The sequence below is a fragment of the Diadema setosum genome, chromosome 10 (assembly GCF_964275005.1).
Source record: "Diadema setosum chromosome 10, eeDiaSeto1, whole genome shotgun sequence".
Lineage (NCBI taxonomy): Eukaryota > Metazoa > Echinodermata > Echinoidea > Diadematoida > Diadematidae > Diadema > Diadema setosum.
The window spans coordinates 20,074,835-20,091,231 of record NC_092694.1 but is presented as its reverse complement, the minus strand read 5'-3'; the positions used below and the strand labels follow the sequence as shown (position 1 = coordinate 20,091,231).

Sequence of the window (16,397 nt, the reverse complement as noted above, 5' to 3'; positions counted from 1 at the left end):
TACCACCTAAACTTGAAGTTGACTTTATCACATCTTGTGACTGTGAACAGTTTATACACAGGATAAACACATCTTTACCTTTCTAGGGCTGCTGTGTAGCAATAGACAAACAAATAATTAAAGCACACCACAACAAGACCACTGCACATGTACATGAGCATGACATACACTGAATACTCCAAAATGACATGTAATGGTTTGTTGTTTTGGTTTCTTCTACAATATTATACATTTGAAGCTGGTTTTGGTCCAAACAAAAACGTAGGATGCATGACTGTATAATATGTATGTCCTTTCAGTTCTTACTGAATCACTTACTATAAATAAATTTTAAATCTGTGGCCTAAAAGCCACGAGACAAAATACACTTGTGTCATCTATTTCATTCACTTCTACCCATAAATAGTCTTTGAGGTATAATAAAGTTTTGCTGTGTCAAACAAACTTCTACTAAATTTTCTATATGATGTCACTGCTTATTGGAGATATACACTGTAACTCTATGAACTTGAAAAGATTACTAATTCAGTGCATGTGATAGTGGGTGAATCCTCTGAACACACTGTGGACAATTCAGATTATAAAATGCATATTCTCTTAAACAAGACAGTACCCACGAATTAATGATGCGGTTGTAGTGCACAAAAAGCAGTAAATTTATAGAAGAACATGTGTAAGTGGATTGGCAAAATTCTGCAAAATTAGGTGTATTTGAATGTTTTGAAGTCTCAGTCGGGTACCTTGAAACTATAGTCTGAACGGAGTTGGTGTCACAGTGCTGTATTTTAGTTCATTTTGGGATAGTATCACACTTTTATGAATTATGAACTGATATGATAACTTCCTCCAAGATTCAGGTACATGTACAATTGCATATCATGAAAAGATTGTTAAACATCTTGAAACCAGGCAGGTAAACTGATTCCTTCATGCAAATAAAAAATAGAAATAGTTCTATTTGTTTATCAAAAAATGGAAAATTGTACGCAAATGGTGTCATATTCACCCATTTGCCATATGGCGTAACAATGGTCTCTCTACAGTACTGCATGTTAAATGACTCGATATATTTAATAATTACAAACCCTCTTTACAAAAGAGCAAGAACAAGGCAAATTAAAGTGCCAAAATGTGTCTCGCCCATTCACATAGAAGAAATTAATATTTTCTAACTCCCGTATTCAGTTCATTGCCCCACCTACGACCTTCGGCCTTGTGGTGACCTTCAACTCCCCAAGGGACATTTACCAGCCAAGTTTGGTCACAAACAGACATTTTTGTAGGGATCAAAAGTTAGGAGCCACAATCGAAATGTGCCATAAAAACTTAACATTGGGCCCTAAATGTTTGTTGACCCCTGCCTGTGACCTTTGACCTCGCGATGAACTTCAACTCCCCAAGGGACATGTACCATCCAAGTTTGGTCAGAAACGGACATAGGGATCAAAAGATATGAGCCATAATCGAAAGGCACCATAAAAACTTAACATTGGGCCCTAAAAAGTCGTTGACCCCTGCCAGTGACCTTTGACCTTATGGCGACCTTCAACTCTCCAAGGGACATCTACCAACCAAGTTTGGTCACAAACAGACATATACATCAAAAGTTATGAGCCATAATCATAGCACACTGTAAAAACTTAACATTGGGCCCTAAAGTTCATTGACCCCTGCCTGTGACCTTTGACTTTGAGGTGTACTTCATGTTTGGTAAATGTGTAACTTTGCATAACCGCTCTTCCCTCCAAGTTTGATTGAAATTTAAGTCCTCAGTAGAGAGTTATTCAAGTTTTTGTAGCGTTACGGACGGACGACAGATGGACGGACAGACGCCGCAGGCGATCCTTTAGTCTCCCCACACCTCCAGTGGGCTCGACAAAAATACACTCTGTGCAATAGTGATTTTAAAAAATAATGCCTCCAGTGACCTTTTGCAGCCCAGGCGTAAAAATACAAAACTGCTCTTATGGAAACTGTATTGGCTATTTTTCTCTCAAGTATGTTGTTCTAATTATAATTGGCCAAGCTGAGCAAAAATTTAAAAACAGAATCTAACATCAATATTGTCTATAATTTCATTTTAGAAATTAGCCTTTTTGTGAAATTTATGCTAATGAGCCTATATGCCATGATGACATCGCAGCAGAACTGAATATTTGCTTATATATGTGTGCATTTGTACGAGTAGCATACAATAGGTACTCTCTAGTGTACTACCTATTATCATGCATGCTTGTGTGGCTAATTCACTACAAAAATGTCTATATGCTAAGCTACATATTCTGTGGCAATCATCATAAAAAATGTCTAGGAAAATCATTTTGTTGTTTTTGTTGGTTTGTTTTGTTTGCTGGTTTTTTTTTTTTTTTTTTTTTGCTATTCCCAATCCACAGAAAGAAGGGAAAAGATGAGCAATACCGTATGTCAAAAAAAAAAAAAAATTACAACGGGACCCTCTGCAATGATAACTTTAAAAATAGTGAATCAATCCAAATACAATTTCAGGTTACGAAACTATAACTCATTGCCCACATCTTACAGAAAACCCCATTCGATTTGCTTCAGTGGTCAAGAGAAATGAGGAATTTTGTAGAGCATGTCGGGAATCTCTTCCCTCCAAGTTCAGTCTATTGTATTCACACACAAGATCATCGAAGTGCTAAACTTGGAAGAGTCAGACTCATGACATGCTTTACAGCAATCTACATTTCTCTGTTACCGCTTAACCAAACTGAATGGTGTTTTCTGTAAAATAGAGCTAAGATGTTATATTCTAAGACCATGAAGTAGCATTTAGACATTTAATCATATTGGGTGTTATCAATGCGAAAATCTGATTATTTTGGGGGGGACATACTGTATGGTTTCAAAGCCTTGCTACAAAGGCATGTGTATATCATGTAGGCCTAGTTTGTGATGACCACTTCAATGCTAATTATACACAGGGCTGTCATGAAGGAGCAGCTGTTCTCACACTAGTGTCTGGTCAGGCTGTCCTAAAACCTATTGCATTCACAGAAGACATCCATGTAATTTGCCTTGGCTACAAACCTCAGGAACTCCTAAAACCTGATGCCGTACCAACATAATTTAAGCACATAAACAATTTAAAGGGAAAATAATAAGAAGCCTAAATGTATGTACTTTTCTTTACTTCTTTTCTTCACATGTATACATTTGGCGTGATACTGTTGCGTGCAATTCTCATTCCAGTAAAATCCCCACCTCTGTGCAGTCCTTACTAGATGTCAATGCAAGGGACAGTGCGACTGCATTCATGATGATGAAAATCAGTGTAGCAGCAGTGAAATTGCATTGCTCTGTTATGAAGGTCTAATCGGTAACATTACTGTTTGTGTAACTAGAATTAAAATCTTCTTTTTTTTTAAATAGAAATCAGAATGTAACTGCTCTATAGAAATCCAGATTTCTACTCCATGGTTTATAGAGTAGCAGTAGATCTGTAGGTCTCAGAGTCAGAGACTTGAATAACGTACTGACCTAGTATGAACGGGACCATCGCTGTTACTATTGCCACTGACACTGCTGTTCTCATGGTGTATACTGGTTGGCATATTGCCATTGGGTAAGTGCAAAATCTTGTGGGATAAGGCCATTTTGCTTCCTGACAGATGACATCTTTTTAGAAAGTGCCAATCGACAAACAGAAGATTCAGATTACTATTTTTAATTTTGATTTTTTTTTTTCTTTAGGAACTTTGACTTAATTAAGACTTTCTGAGATTCACTGCTCTAAGAATGTAGAAACAACTCGCCTGCAGCTATCAATGAAGTGTAAGAGTTACATTGCATTAACTTACTCACCAGTATACAGCTTTGTACGAGAGCCAGTATGGATGATCATGCTGATCTTATTTTACAAGTTGTACAAATCTGCCTCTGATTTTCACAAAATGAATACATTTTGAAGTGATTCATGCTTAAAATATCAAAGGACAGAAAACTTCTTTATTTTGATTTCATATAAGAATTTATGCTATGACTATTTTATTAAATGACTTAATGTCAAGGTTTCTTCTGTTTATTGACATAATATGCTGAATGTCTTGCTGAAGTTGGAGTTGTGCTGCCTTGATGTGTACAAATTTTGTGGATCATTCCATGGCTTGCTCATTATCAAAGTTTTCAAAAACCTGTTAAAAGCTTATATTGGGTTTCATAATATTTTCTTTCAACAGGTCTTTCATAAGGTAAGAATTAAAAGACTTAAAAGAAAAAGTACCACCCACTACAGATGCAATTTTCTTTTATGGAACAAATAAATCTAGACATCTTAAGGTGACACACCAAATGTGAAATGCAGTATAAAAATGCCAAATGATTGCGACACATAATAGCAAGAAGTGAAAATGCACAAATAATGCAAAAGTAATCAATGCTAACTGCTCATTTATCAACTGACAATGATAACATCAAACCTAAAAAAAAAAGAACAAAACAGACACTATAGACACTTTCAGTAAAAACACATTTGACACTCTCACAAAGCATAAAAGGAAAATGAAATAAATGTTCAGAAAAATCAGCACCATCAGACAGAAAGAGATATGAGTCCAAATCACCACGGCCACAAGCACTAGTTTGAAAAAGAACCCGGATAACAATAAGAAGCTGAAAATAACACTCAAACTCAAATGAAGCATTTGAAGGTTAACAAGAGCAATGGCTGGCCCAGTTCAACACTTTGAAAGTAGAATGCACCAATCCTTTACTGTCATGGTATGAAGGCACTAGACTTGACTCAGAATTAAAGAATTGAATGTACAGTCCTATCAACAGTTGGAGTCCTGTCTATCTCAGACCTTTATCAGATGTATGTATATGTATGAAAAGAAAAAAAAAACAAGAAAAAAACATGTTTTAACCAGAGAATTTACCTCTGGATATTGATATATGATTTTCAGCTCACAGGGTCCTTGAAGTGCTGGAAAAAATTATATAATAGATATATAGGTAGATAGATAAATAGATGTATATGGAGAACTTCAAAATTCAGTGTGCTGCTGCGAAAGTATGATAAATCTAACTTGATTTTCATACAGTGATTTCTATATTTCTGTAAACACTCAAGGGGCCTTCACCATCACAATCATCAACCTTTTTTTTTAAGTTAAACAAAAACTGAAGGCACACAAGCACAAATATATAACACAAAACACTGGGACCATGTTGGCTTCAAGACAGTCCCATACTCACTGGCACTGTGAGATACACAGCCTGCTTTTTCTCTTGGAACATGGACCTCTGAATATCCTTCACAGGATAGTGGATGCATGGAAGGAAAAAGTGGCGAGTGAAGGTATACAGAAATGAATGAAAATACGTAAAAGCTCTGTGTTGCATCGGTTTGTCATATCACTGCATTATGTCATATCATCTTGCAGTCATATCATTAAATATAAAAATGCATCTTTGTACTATGATACTGTATGTTAAAGTTCAAGAAGTCAGTGATCTTCTGCCTTTACGCTGGAAAGACAAGGCAATTACCTCCAAAGCTTCATGTGTACCCATGAAAGGTTGTTTACGGCCAGCCTCTTAAAGCTGGTTCATAGTCAGACAGAAGATGTTTAAAAACTATTTACCCATAAAATCCGAAATATAGCACTGACTCAAACCTCATCATTACCTTTATAAGCTCCTTTTGCACTATTGCTGGAGTATTCTGTAAGTCAGCAAAACATCTGCATATAGAAGCTCTTTGATCTGACTCCATGTTTCTCTTGAAGCTGCAGTCAGGGCATGCGGTCTTTATCATTTTGTGTGTATAATTGTCAAATGACTGATTCCTTTTGGTATCCTCTGCTAGAGAGGCATGTTTTCAGTGGGTTTTTGGCAAGATATAACTGATGTAACATGAAATCCCTCATTCAATGAGAAAGCACTCAAAGTAAGTATTATATGAATAGAGGGTGTGTTAATGTATATTAAAGACAACAGGAGGTAATCCTGAAGTAGCACATTTCTGTTTCTTTATGTTAACCACTTTTGGCTAGATGGTTGGACATAAAATAAGGTGTTTTAAGAGTGCCCTCAGTCTTATTGCACAGCAAATTGTGAGGCAGCTATCTCTTCAGTCTCACATCATTTTCTATGTATTTGTTCTCTTATTTGTTTATAATTTGTATATATATATATATATATATATATATATATATATATATATATATATATATATATGTAACAAAGATCTTCACGTTCCCACATCCTACAGCATTACAACAGTGTTTACAGCCACAACATCAATTAAGAGTGGTCATTATACAATTGATGTAATCTATTCATTTTGAATCTACATGTTGCAGTTAATGATTACTTCCAGTGTTGTTGGGGGTTTTTTTTTAAGAATTAGACTGTGATTTCTAAATCAAGTTTCTATGTTCATAGAAAAACTATCAGAAACATTATGAAAATACAACAGCAAATGTTAGGTTTAAAGCGAATATCAAAATCATCAAATGATGTATAATGTCAAATCTAATCTGGACCACAATCTGAGCCACAAAACATCTGGGCCTAATGTTCCTTGATGGATTTTTGCAAAGCAAAAAAAAAAAAAAAAAGAAAAAGAAAGATGAACATGATAAAAAAATCTGAGAGATCCATTTTTTTAAATAGCTTGAAATGGAAGAACTTATAGGGAGTGACAGACTGACTCATTTTTTTTTTTTGGGGGGGGGGGGAGGGGGTAATGAACAGAAGTGGTTCATGCTGAAGAAACCTGTCATTGAAGGGTTGTAGCTATGGAGATAAATTAATGTTACAGCCAGTGCAATGAAATTTCATGTCAAAATACAGAATGTACGCAGTTGATACTAGTTTGTACAGCCTCTGTCATTGATTTACACACACAATGTTGGCAATCAATTGATGGTCTCGCCTTATTTGAGATAACAATGCATCAACATCGGTCCATGACTCAGGCATGATCACCATGAGTAGTTCCATTCTCAGATTTATGATGCAGACCATGTAACACAAATAAACATGGAAGAGTTGCACCTGCACTCAGAATATTCATGTATTCATGTATGAATCACTGTAGCAGGAGATGTCACAGCATGACAATAATTGGCAAAATATCTCCAGGATGCTTACATTTGCCACATACAATCTGAAAAACATGTGTAAATTATGTTCATACTGCAGTTATTACATACAATGGGATTCAACTGCATATGACAGGAGCTACTTGGCTTCCATATGTGTGATGCTGCAATACAGCACAAAACATGTTATCTGCCTGCATGCACAGCTCAAAACCATGATTGAGAGATGACAACAATAAACATCCGTAAAATTTATATTCCACCGCAACTAGTGCAAAATACATTTAGTGAGAAGCAAGTTTTGTTCCCATTTTGCAGTACAAATAGTATTCAAAATGCTTTGGATAAAATGTAGCTTTCTAAAACAGCCACAGAACTGTTTACATCATGGGCACGTTTGTCCAGGAGAGATTGGGAAGCCTTTCTTGTCTTGGAGCTGCGCAGACAAATGATTGATCTCTACTAACTACCTTGGTATTCCAGTAGTGATGTCTCCACTTGCCTGATAACTTTGCTGGAGTACTTCATATTTCAACACTATAAAGTGGAATGCTTTAAACTGATTTTATTGGCAAGTTTACCTTTAGTCTTTCTGAGTGGAACTGAAGGAGTTGAATCAAATTACTTCACAGTTTTCATAGGGTTACCTTCACTGCAACATTGTAATGAACTGCTGCAACTTTAATTTGCAACATTCAGGTGTGGGTTCACATCAGAAACCTGTAGGTTTGTGGCAATGTGATGTGGTCACCATCACTTCAGCAAATCACCACGTGAAACTTACCTGGAAGGTAAAGGGTTTTTTTCTTTTTCTGCTTTTTTCGTTTCATTTTCTTTTTGGACATGACAAGATGCCTCACTAGTAATAAGCCAACTTGGTAAATCATTATTGAAATCTTATACAGGAAATATAATGGAAATAAGTGACAAGAGTTGATTCCCTGAGCAAAAATGACAGTAACTCTAGATTTATGGAAAACATAAACTTGGGCAGTAAATTAACATACCTCTCCACTGTGTAACTGAGTGATACCACCACATGTAGATTTCTATCTACATCATTGAGTATGATTGACTTATGATTTACTTTCTGAATGTTAGATAGAAACAATGTTTGGTACACAGCTTGACAGTTTATTTTCTAAAGACTAAAGGCCATACTGCACAAGAAAATTAACCTGTTCTTACATGTACAAAGATTAGATTTTTACCAACAGAAATATCACACCGAACACATGCTGTGTAAGAGAAAGAACAGATCACTGAAAATACAGGTAAAATTAGATAAATCATTTGACAGCTTGGATTATGCAAGGATTAATGCAATACCAGCTCAGCAAATCGTCTCATAGTAACATCCTACTTTTAATACTGAAATTCAGCCAGTGTTGGGTGTAACAAGAGATTTTCATAATGTATTCGCATTTTATGCACAATTACAGAAAAAAAAAGATTTTCGTTGGCAACTGGAAAGCATGTCCTACACTGTCCTTTTTAGTAACAACTAATGAATGCAAAATGGCTTTACTTACTTAGACACAGGTTTTCACACGCACACACAAACAAACACAAACACAAAGTTGCAACAGGTACAAGACATGTGTATGAATTTCACATGACTTTATCCTGAAGGTAGCACTTACTTGTTTTAAACATTACAGAAGTCTCTTACTTCACTTTGCATAAAAATGTTTAGTCACCAAAAATGTTAACTTTTTACTGAAGCCATGATGATACACGTAGGCTGAGATGTTTGATTTTATATTATCATTTGTCATGCAATCTGACATGGTCATTAACTGCATGAAGCAGGTGATGCATACCTTGTTGGGCTCGAATGATGAGTGACTGTTCTGTATTAAGTACCAATCGGCAGTAGCCATCTATCAGGGCTGCCATGTCCTCTGCTATGGCTGGTGAGGGTGTGGTGATGTAAACCGCCTACATTGAAATGAGAATGATACATTCATCTTCACACAGCAAAAGCCAGGTGGAGGAAATACACATAAAAATATACAAACAAGTAGGATACAAATAAAATTTTTCAATTTACCTCTCTTGCCAAGTAAAGTGAACAAACACTCTTCATTATGATTTGAGTAACAGTCTCCATTTCACATGAATACAGGTAACTCCTATTGTAACAAATTCCTAAGAACCAGCAGTTTTCTTTCGTTATATTGAAATTCCCTTATAGTTGAACTTTATGCAGTAAAGTACATAACAATATATAAATTATCATTTTGGTACCTGAATTCTTACTTGGTTGTAATAAGAATTTTGTTAAAACTGTGTTAGTTATAATGGAGGTGCACTGTATCAAAGTCATTGTCACTAGGCAAGCAAACAGCACAATGTCTACTAATCTTCAATCCGAATTCACCTTAAATGCTCGTACATGTACATTACAGCACTTAAACTAGTAAAGTATTTGTGAAATTTAAGAAGTTTCATGCACACATTACTTTGCTTGCCTTCTATTTGAGACATAATTTGATCATCAGCTACCCGCATAACATCCTATTCAGTTGTGTCCACAATGGCATCACATTGCAGCCTATGCTAATAGAACCAACAAAAAGTGAATTGATGAATCTTTGTTTTCTCTGTTTTTCAAGAATTTTCTATTTATTATAGGAATGACTGCAATAAAATGGAATTGTGATATTTTGACCTTGATTTTAGTGTACTTGGTTACTTAGGCGAATCACCACAGATCTCCTATATTTTGCAAATGAAAGCTACCATTGCTGAGGATGTACCCAAAGCAGAAAATATGGAATAGAGAAAATAAATCTGTGAAGAATCATGCAAAGTTATCAAATTATTAGGAATAGTCATTTGCATAACACTGAGTCATCTAATCATCTAGGAATTGTCATTAATGTCTTTTAAACATTCTTCCATAAACTGTAGACTCCATGTGATTCTTTTCCAGATGAAACTAGGACACAGCATTTTACACATCAGTCAAGACAGAAGAAGCATTTTTTTTTTTTACTAGGACTGAAAAAGAGTCGAAAAACATTATTTAGTCTCATTTCTATTTCTTCTTCGTGAACTTCAGGAAAATGGTAAGTTATTGTTATATGACTCACATAGCTTTCTTCAAATAAGTAAATGGTAACAATAACATTGTTCATCTGCTACTTTTGGGGGGATGATTCTTTACATTGCAGTTGTGTCATCACCAGCGATAATACAACTTTTTCTTAGGGATGAAAATACATTCCCTATATAGGTGTAACATAAATGTGACAGATGGTATGTGCAGAGCCAGAATTATAAGCTACAGACAAATGTAATTGTAATATATTACTCAAAACGTTAGAGATGAGGAGAAACTTGTGCAAGTGAAAACAAAAGTAGCCCCGAGATAATTTACAATATAAGCAAGCAACAAAGGATGTTACACTGATATAAAGCACGAGGATTTACAAGCACCCTGTCATGATAGTTGTATCATATTATATATTGATTGATATAACTGTTGCAAAAAAGCATAAGCAGGATAGATTATTATTAGTTTTGCCCTTTCTTCCCTCTTAGCCCTAGACGCTCTGAACCATCCCAGTCAGCCTCTTTTAAAATCACTTAGATGCACACAGCCACCCTTGCATGTATGCTTGTGTGTGAGTGTGTGTGTGCGAGTACGGGTGTGGGAGTGAAGAAAAGAAAATATGTTACTTTGTCTTGTTCACATAATCCACATGTAACTATACTCTGCAAGTTAACCTCCATCAATACACAATCAAATGGTTTAAATTCATGCAACAAAAATATCACTGCTTTCTTCAGTCAGTATAAGTTGACATCACAAAAAAAAAAGCAAACAAGCAAATTTAGGTGCTATAAAAAGGTTAATGTGTGAGCAGTGACACCAACACTAGATATATGAAGTGCAGTAAACATACTTAGACATCACAACTACATGCAAGCTAACAAGTAGCTAACTGTTTCAAGATCTAACTATGGCTATTCCACTCCCAGATGTTTAGTACTCCAGTACCTGTCATGTATCTCATTAACCCTCAACAACAGAAGCAATCTTCTGCTGTCAAAAAAAAAAAAAAGATAAGAATAATAATAATAATACTTTCCCACAAGAAAAAAAAAGTTGAAATGACAGTTGTTCTCACAATCCACTTATTCCTACACCACAGTAGATTCACTAATGGTAAATGATGTATGTTAACCACATCCCAGAGTAAACTGGTGGTTCTGCAATCAATGTCTCTTACCAATGCTTGGGGGTATTTTTATGAAACATACTCTCAAATTTAAGCTTAAGTTATCTGAACATACATGCAGATGTCCAAACAAATCTGAATTTATTGAGGTTTTCTTCTTTTGCAATGTTTTTCTTTCTTTTTCCATCGTTCCTTCGTTTTGTTTTGTTTGTTTGTAAATTTGTTTATCTATCCATGCATGGGTGTGGTGTGTGATCTATTGAGATCACAACAGCTATGACCAAAATCAGAGCAAAACAGCAAATGTATACCTTGGTCGTATACTTTGCTGTGTACATTTCATGTCTGTATTAACACAAATTTTCCTAAAGCAATCATGATGATGTCACATACTGGTATTTTCCCCATATAGCAACATTTTAGCCCAAAGATTAAACTGAGGATGCAAGACTTAGTTGTGATCTGCATACACATAAACACACACACATACCAGTACACAGTTTGAACCATAGGGACAAAGTGTACAATCCAATTCCTTGTTCTTTTTACCCATGACTAACAGATTTCTTCACTATGACAAGCCAAACATGCCTGGATTTTCATAGATTTAATATCATCAGCAATAACCACCTATTAAGGGCATAAACACTCTCCTCCCAAAGGCTACCATTGACTCACTCTAGTAGCTGTATCACATATTCACAATCATTCTATGTGATGCAGAATATTACAGGTAGGCTTACATTCTTGTTTCTGATGCTTTATCAGGATGCATTTTACTATGCACGGTGCAAATATCAACTCTAAGCAATACACACAATAATACGATATATACATCACAACATCAACTATGGACTTAAATAATCAAAGGTCCATAATATTGCATCCATGCAACAAATTCATCCATTTTTGTCTCTAGTTTGTTCTGGATGAATCTCATGGATTATGCATTGTTTGAATAGCATTCTTATATGTCAAATAATATTCATTCTGAAATGCTTCAAGGCATAATGAAGGCAAGGAAGAGAAAAATTATGATGTTTAGTTTTGAAGTATTATTATACTACTTTTGCTGGATATTTTTTCATTGCTGGATTTTTTTTTTCTCATTTTGAGTGTGGTCTTTTTGTTATTTTACTTTTGTTGAGTTTATTAAGGGTGTTTATACCACTTGGACTTGACAGAAAAAACTTTGTTTCCGAATTCTGTTGTTAAAAATGAAAATAGCTTAATATACACAGCATCATCAGCTTTTGATTTTGCTGCAATCAGGTAATGACACCCTGGGAAAAAAAAAATGATGCATAGGTAGAGATACAAAAAACATAAACACCCTGTGCACTGTAAGACAATGCCATAAGAAGTGAGTTCGCAGGGACACCATATTTAGTATCTACCATGGTATTTACCCCACATGCGGAAATTTATAATACCTGAAAGGGATGCATACTCCAAACACTTAAGGAGTAGGTCACAATATATGATGTGATTTATACATGACATGCAACTGCTTTTGCGTCAATCTCAAAAGCTCATTGTGGTCCTAACATCTAAACTGATTCAAGAAAAAAAAAGTCACTTAGCCATTATATGCGAATGAAATGTTGCTAGGGTATAGGCATCTGTAGTGTTATAAAATGTAAAATCATGTATGCAACCAGTGCAGTTTATAATGAATAATAAATATGCAACAACAAAAACAAGTCTTCTTTTTTTTTTCAATACTGAAAGTACTTTAACATTCCATGATTTCAACATACTAGCAGGAATAACCCATGGCACCACAGGGGGCTTTTCCTATGTTCAACTTGAGTACCCATTCACACTGAAAGCTATACCGTTTATTGATTAAATATATTTTAACAATTGATTCACAGCAGGAGACAGGAGGTTCAAATTATTAGCATCATGGTTTAAACTTGGGGATGAACTTGACTATCATTATCGAGTGAAATCAAAATTAAATACAAAATGAAAAAAAAAAAAAAAAAAGGTATCCGTACACAGAACCGCAGCTGCTCAGTGGAGTTCTTGCATAGAATTGTCTACATCAGCCATTACATTAAAGGTCCTGTTTACCTTTGGGAACAGTGATTTACAAATTTTTCAGGATATGACATTTAATGCATATGTTTAGGTCTGTTGTACTACAAAACATTCTATCATATAAGATTTCCACCATAAAGCCTAAAAAACATAAGGAGATATCTGCATTTTTCTCAAGAAACCATAACTATAGACGGTTTAGTCTGGAAACATTTCTATGATAACTACTGTTCACATTTTGTATATTTAATAATACTTAACATTGATTTTATCAATTCAAATTTTTACAGTGGTTGTTTCTATTACTAACTCACATTTTAGAACTATTTTAAAGCACTAATGCTTGGCTTTTGTGTCATCTGCAAATGGTAAATTATGCCTTTTATCAAATATTAAAGGGAAGGTAAACCCAAAAAGCAATGTGGATTGAGTGAAAGCAGCAACATTAGTAGAACACATCAGTGAAAGTTTGAGGAAAATCGGACAATCGATGCAAAAGTTATGAATTTTTAAAATTTTGGTGTTGAAACCGCTGGATGAGGAGACTACTAGAGGATATGACGTATGAGTGGACAACAATACAAAGAAAATATAAAGAAAATTCAACAAAAATTCACTTATCTAGAATTATGAAAGAGCAATGGACCAACCTCTTTCAGAAAGCAGGGGGAATAATTGCTACCCCTAACATATGTCAATATAAAGTTGATGGAATTTGTAATTTTCATGAAAAATGGATTTTTGTAGAATTTTCTTTATATTTTCTTGGCATTGTTGTCCACTCATAAGTCATAACCTCTAGTAGTCTCCTCGTCCAGCGGTTCCAACACCAAAACTTTAAAAATTCATAACTTTTGCATCGATTGTCCGATTTTCTTCAAACTTTCACTGATGTGTTCTACTAATGTTGCTGCTTTCACTCTATCCACATTGCTCTTGGGGTTTATCTTCCCTTTAATAACTTTGTCCCATTCAATAAATTTGATCTGAGCCTCCCAAAGAAAGTTACAAATTGGGGGAAAAAAACTCTGTAATCTCAAAATGACACAAATAACCCCAATCATCAAAAACTGTATACTGAATCTATTGCACTGCAATTGTGATTGCAGGAGTGTGTGTTTGCGTGCTCGTCTTGCATACAAAACATACAAACTCTTCCTGAACATAAGCATTCCCATCTTAGTACCACAGGCCTCTACACCAGCACAGAATTGTTTATCAACCTAACACTGAGACTTTCATAACATTTGATTAAATGTTTGCACCAATGATAGAATTGTTCAGAAATGGCTGCAAGTAGAAGTTGTTTATACGTAGAGATCTGAGTACAAACTAAAAGCAGAAAGAGGAAAATCACTTCTGAAAGAAAGGTCGCAAACATGATTGCAAGGACTGGTATAGCACCTAGCACTGATAGTGAAAGAGAACAGCGCCCTCTGGAATCAAACCAAAGTACTGTAGTCTGGATGAGTATCTCACAGGTCCATTCACACTGTACAAACAAGTGAAGCCACCGTGCTGCCATCTACTAGGCACACTTTATGAAGACTTGCACGAATTTTCCAGCAGAGACTGTCACCAAGATCGCATAATGTCATGAGCTTCGTACACAAACGAGTGGGCAATGTGTGTGGTAATATGGCTGTGCATTGGCTTCAAAGCAATTGGCCAATAAGATATCCAGATACCTCCTATAAAGATCAGTGACAGCTACCAATGCAAGGAGTCAAGAAACAAGACTAGCCTTCGATATTGTCTATCACTTAAATAAATAATGTAAATGCAATCACCATGGTAAGAAAAAAAAAAGGATACTGTGAATTACAGTATACAAAATCAGATGTCCCTAAAATTGTGTTAGAGCTATGACTGCAGTTTGCTTTCCCCACTGCAAAGGCAAAATATATTTGGGAGGGACATATCTATTCATAAAAAGATGCAGCATTTTAGTTTTGAGAGTCCAGTGGGACAAATATATGTATGTGTATACTGCACATTGTCCCTGGGCTTAATTAGTCATCTGAATAAAGGATTCACAGAAATCTACATTGTAAACATTATACACTTCCATGTGAGTACTCAAATCACTTGAGTTACTGTATGGTACAAGAACCACAGGTATGATGATGATGATCCAAAGCACTTGTATAGTGTCATACATCTATTGTAGAAAACACTCAAAGGTGCTGACTCCTCCAAGAGAGTTAGCAATAAATTGAATGCCGAGTTCAATTGAATACCGCAGCTTATACAGGAATATCCTGTTATAATGAGATTACCTGGTACAGAGAGTGGTTATCTAAACGCAGTACAGTTAAACTCGCATAAGTCGATCTTCTCGGGACTGAGCAAAACACATCGACTTAGGCGAGTTTCGACTTGTGCGTAAGTCGAAAAAAAATCGACTTACAGTTACACCACGCATACACATGTATAATGTACATGTACTGTATGTTGTCTACTCTGGAGCCGAGAGCTGGAGCGGTGTGCTAGATATTTGCCCTTCAGCAAGACACTTTATCCACATTGAATATTACAGTTATTCATTTCAAAAATGAAGAGCAAACATCTGACATTTATTCAGCATCTTATGGAGCCGATTGTTACCGCTGTTCATTTCCAAAACTGAAGGCAAACATCCGGCTTTTTTTTTTTTTTTTTTTTTTTTTTTGGTGGCCCGGCGTGCGTTTTTGGTGACCCCGGTCGCGTATTAACCATTCGCGAAATCGTGATTCGATTCGCGAAAAGACTCCGCTAAGTATATACAACTTGTAAGGCATAGATCGCGCGCTACACTCGGCAGGGGCTACGTCGTCCTTTCACCAGGTCTGGGTAACGGAAACCAAAATCTCGCGTGAGTTCTTGCGTTACCTATCGTTAATGTCAACGAAACATCGTTAATTTGCGCTTGGGATCGTTACTCATCGTTACTACAAACGTTAATTTTCCCGATCGTTAGTTTGCATTAATAACGATTCAGGTGAAACCGCTTGCGGTAATGAAACGTTAATGTTTATTGACGCAAAAGTTTCTTTTGGTAATACTGTAAACAAAAACTGACGTCTCGTGATTTTGACAGTGATTTATTACA

The 16,397-nt window shown here is 35.6% G+C and overlaps 1 protein-coding gene across 4 annotated transcripts in view; it reads right to left on the bottom strand.

Moving 5' to 3' along the window:
* The window catches only part of LOC140234291 (focal adhesion kinase 1-like), a 189,279-nt gene that overhangs the window by 104,442 nt on the left and 68,440 nt on the right, over positions 1 to 16,397 (bottom strand). For 2 of the 4 annotated variants that reach the window (XM_072314350.1, XM_072314351.1), the window contains 2 exons: positions 8,894 to 9,011; positions 5,218 to 5,274 (listed from right to left, as the gene is read on the bottom strand). In XM_072314350.1, coding sequence (XP_072170451.1) covers positions 5,218 to 5,274; positions 8,894 to 9,011 — 175 coding nt within the window. The remainder of the gene's footprint in view (positions 1 to 5,217; positions 5,275 to 8,893; positions 9,012 to 16,397) is intronic. The other 2 variants (XM_072314352.1, XM_072314353.1) reach the window with 1 other exon arrangement.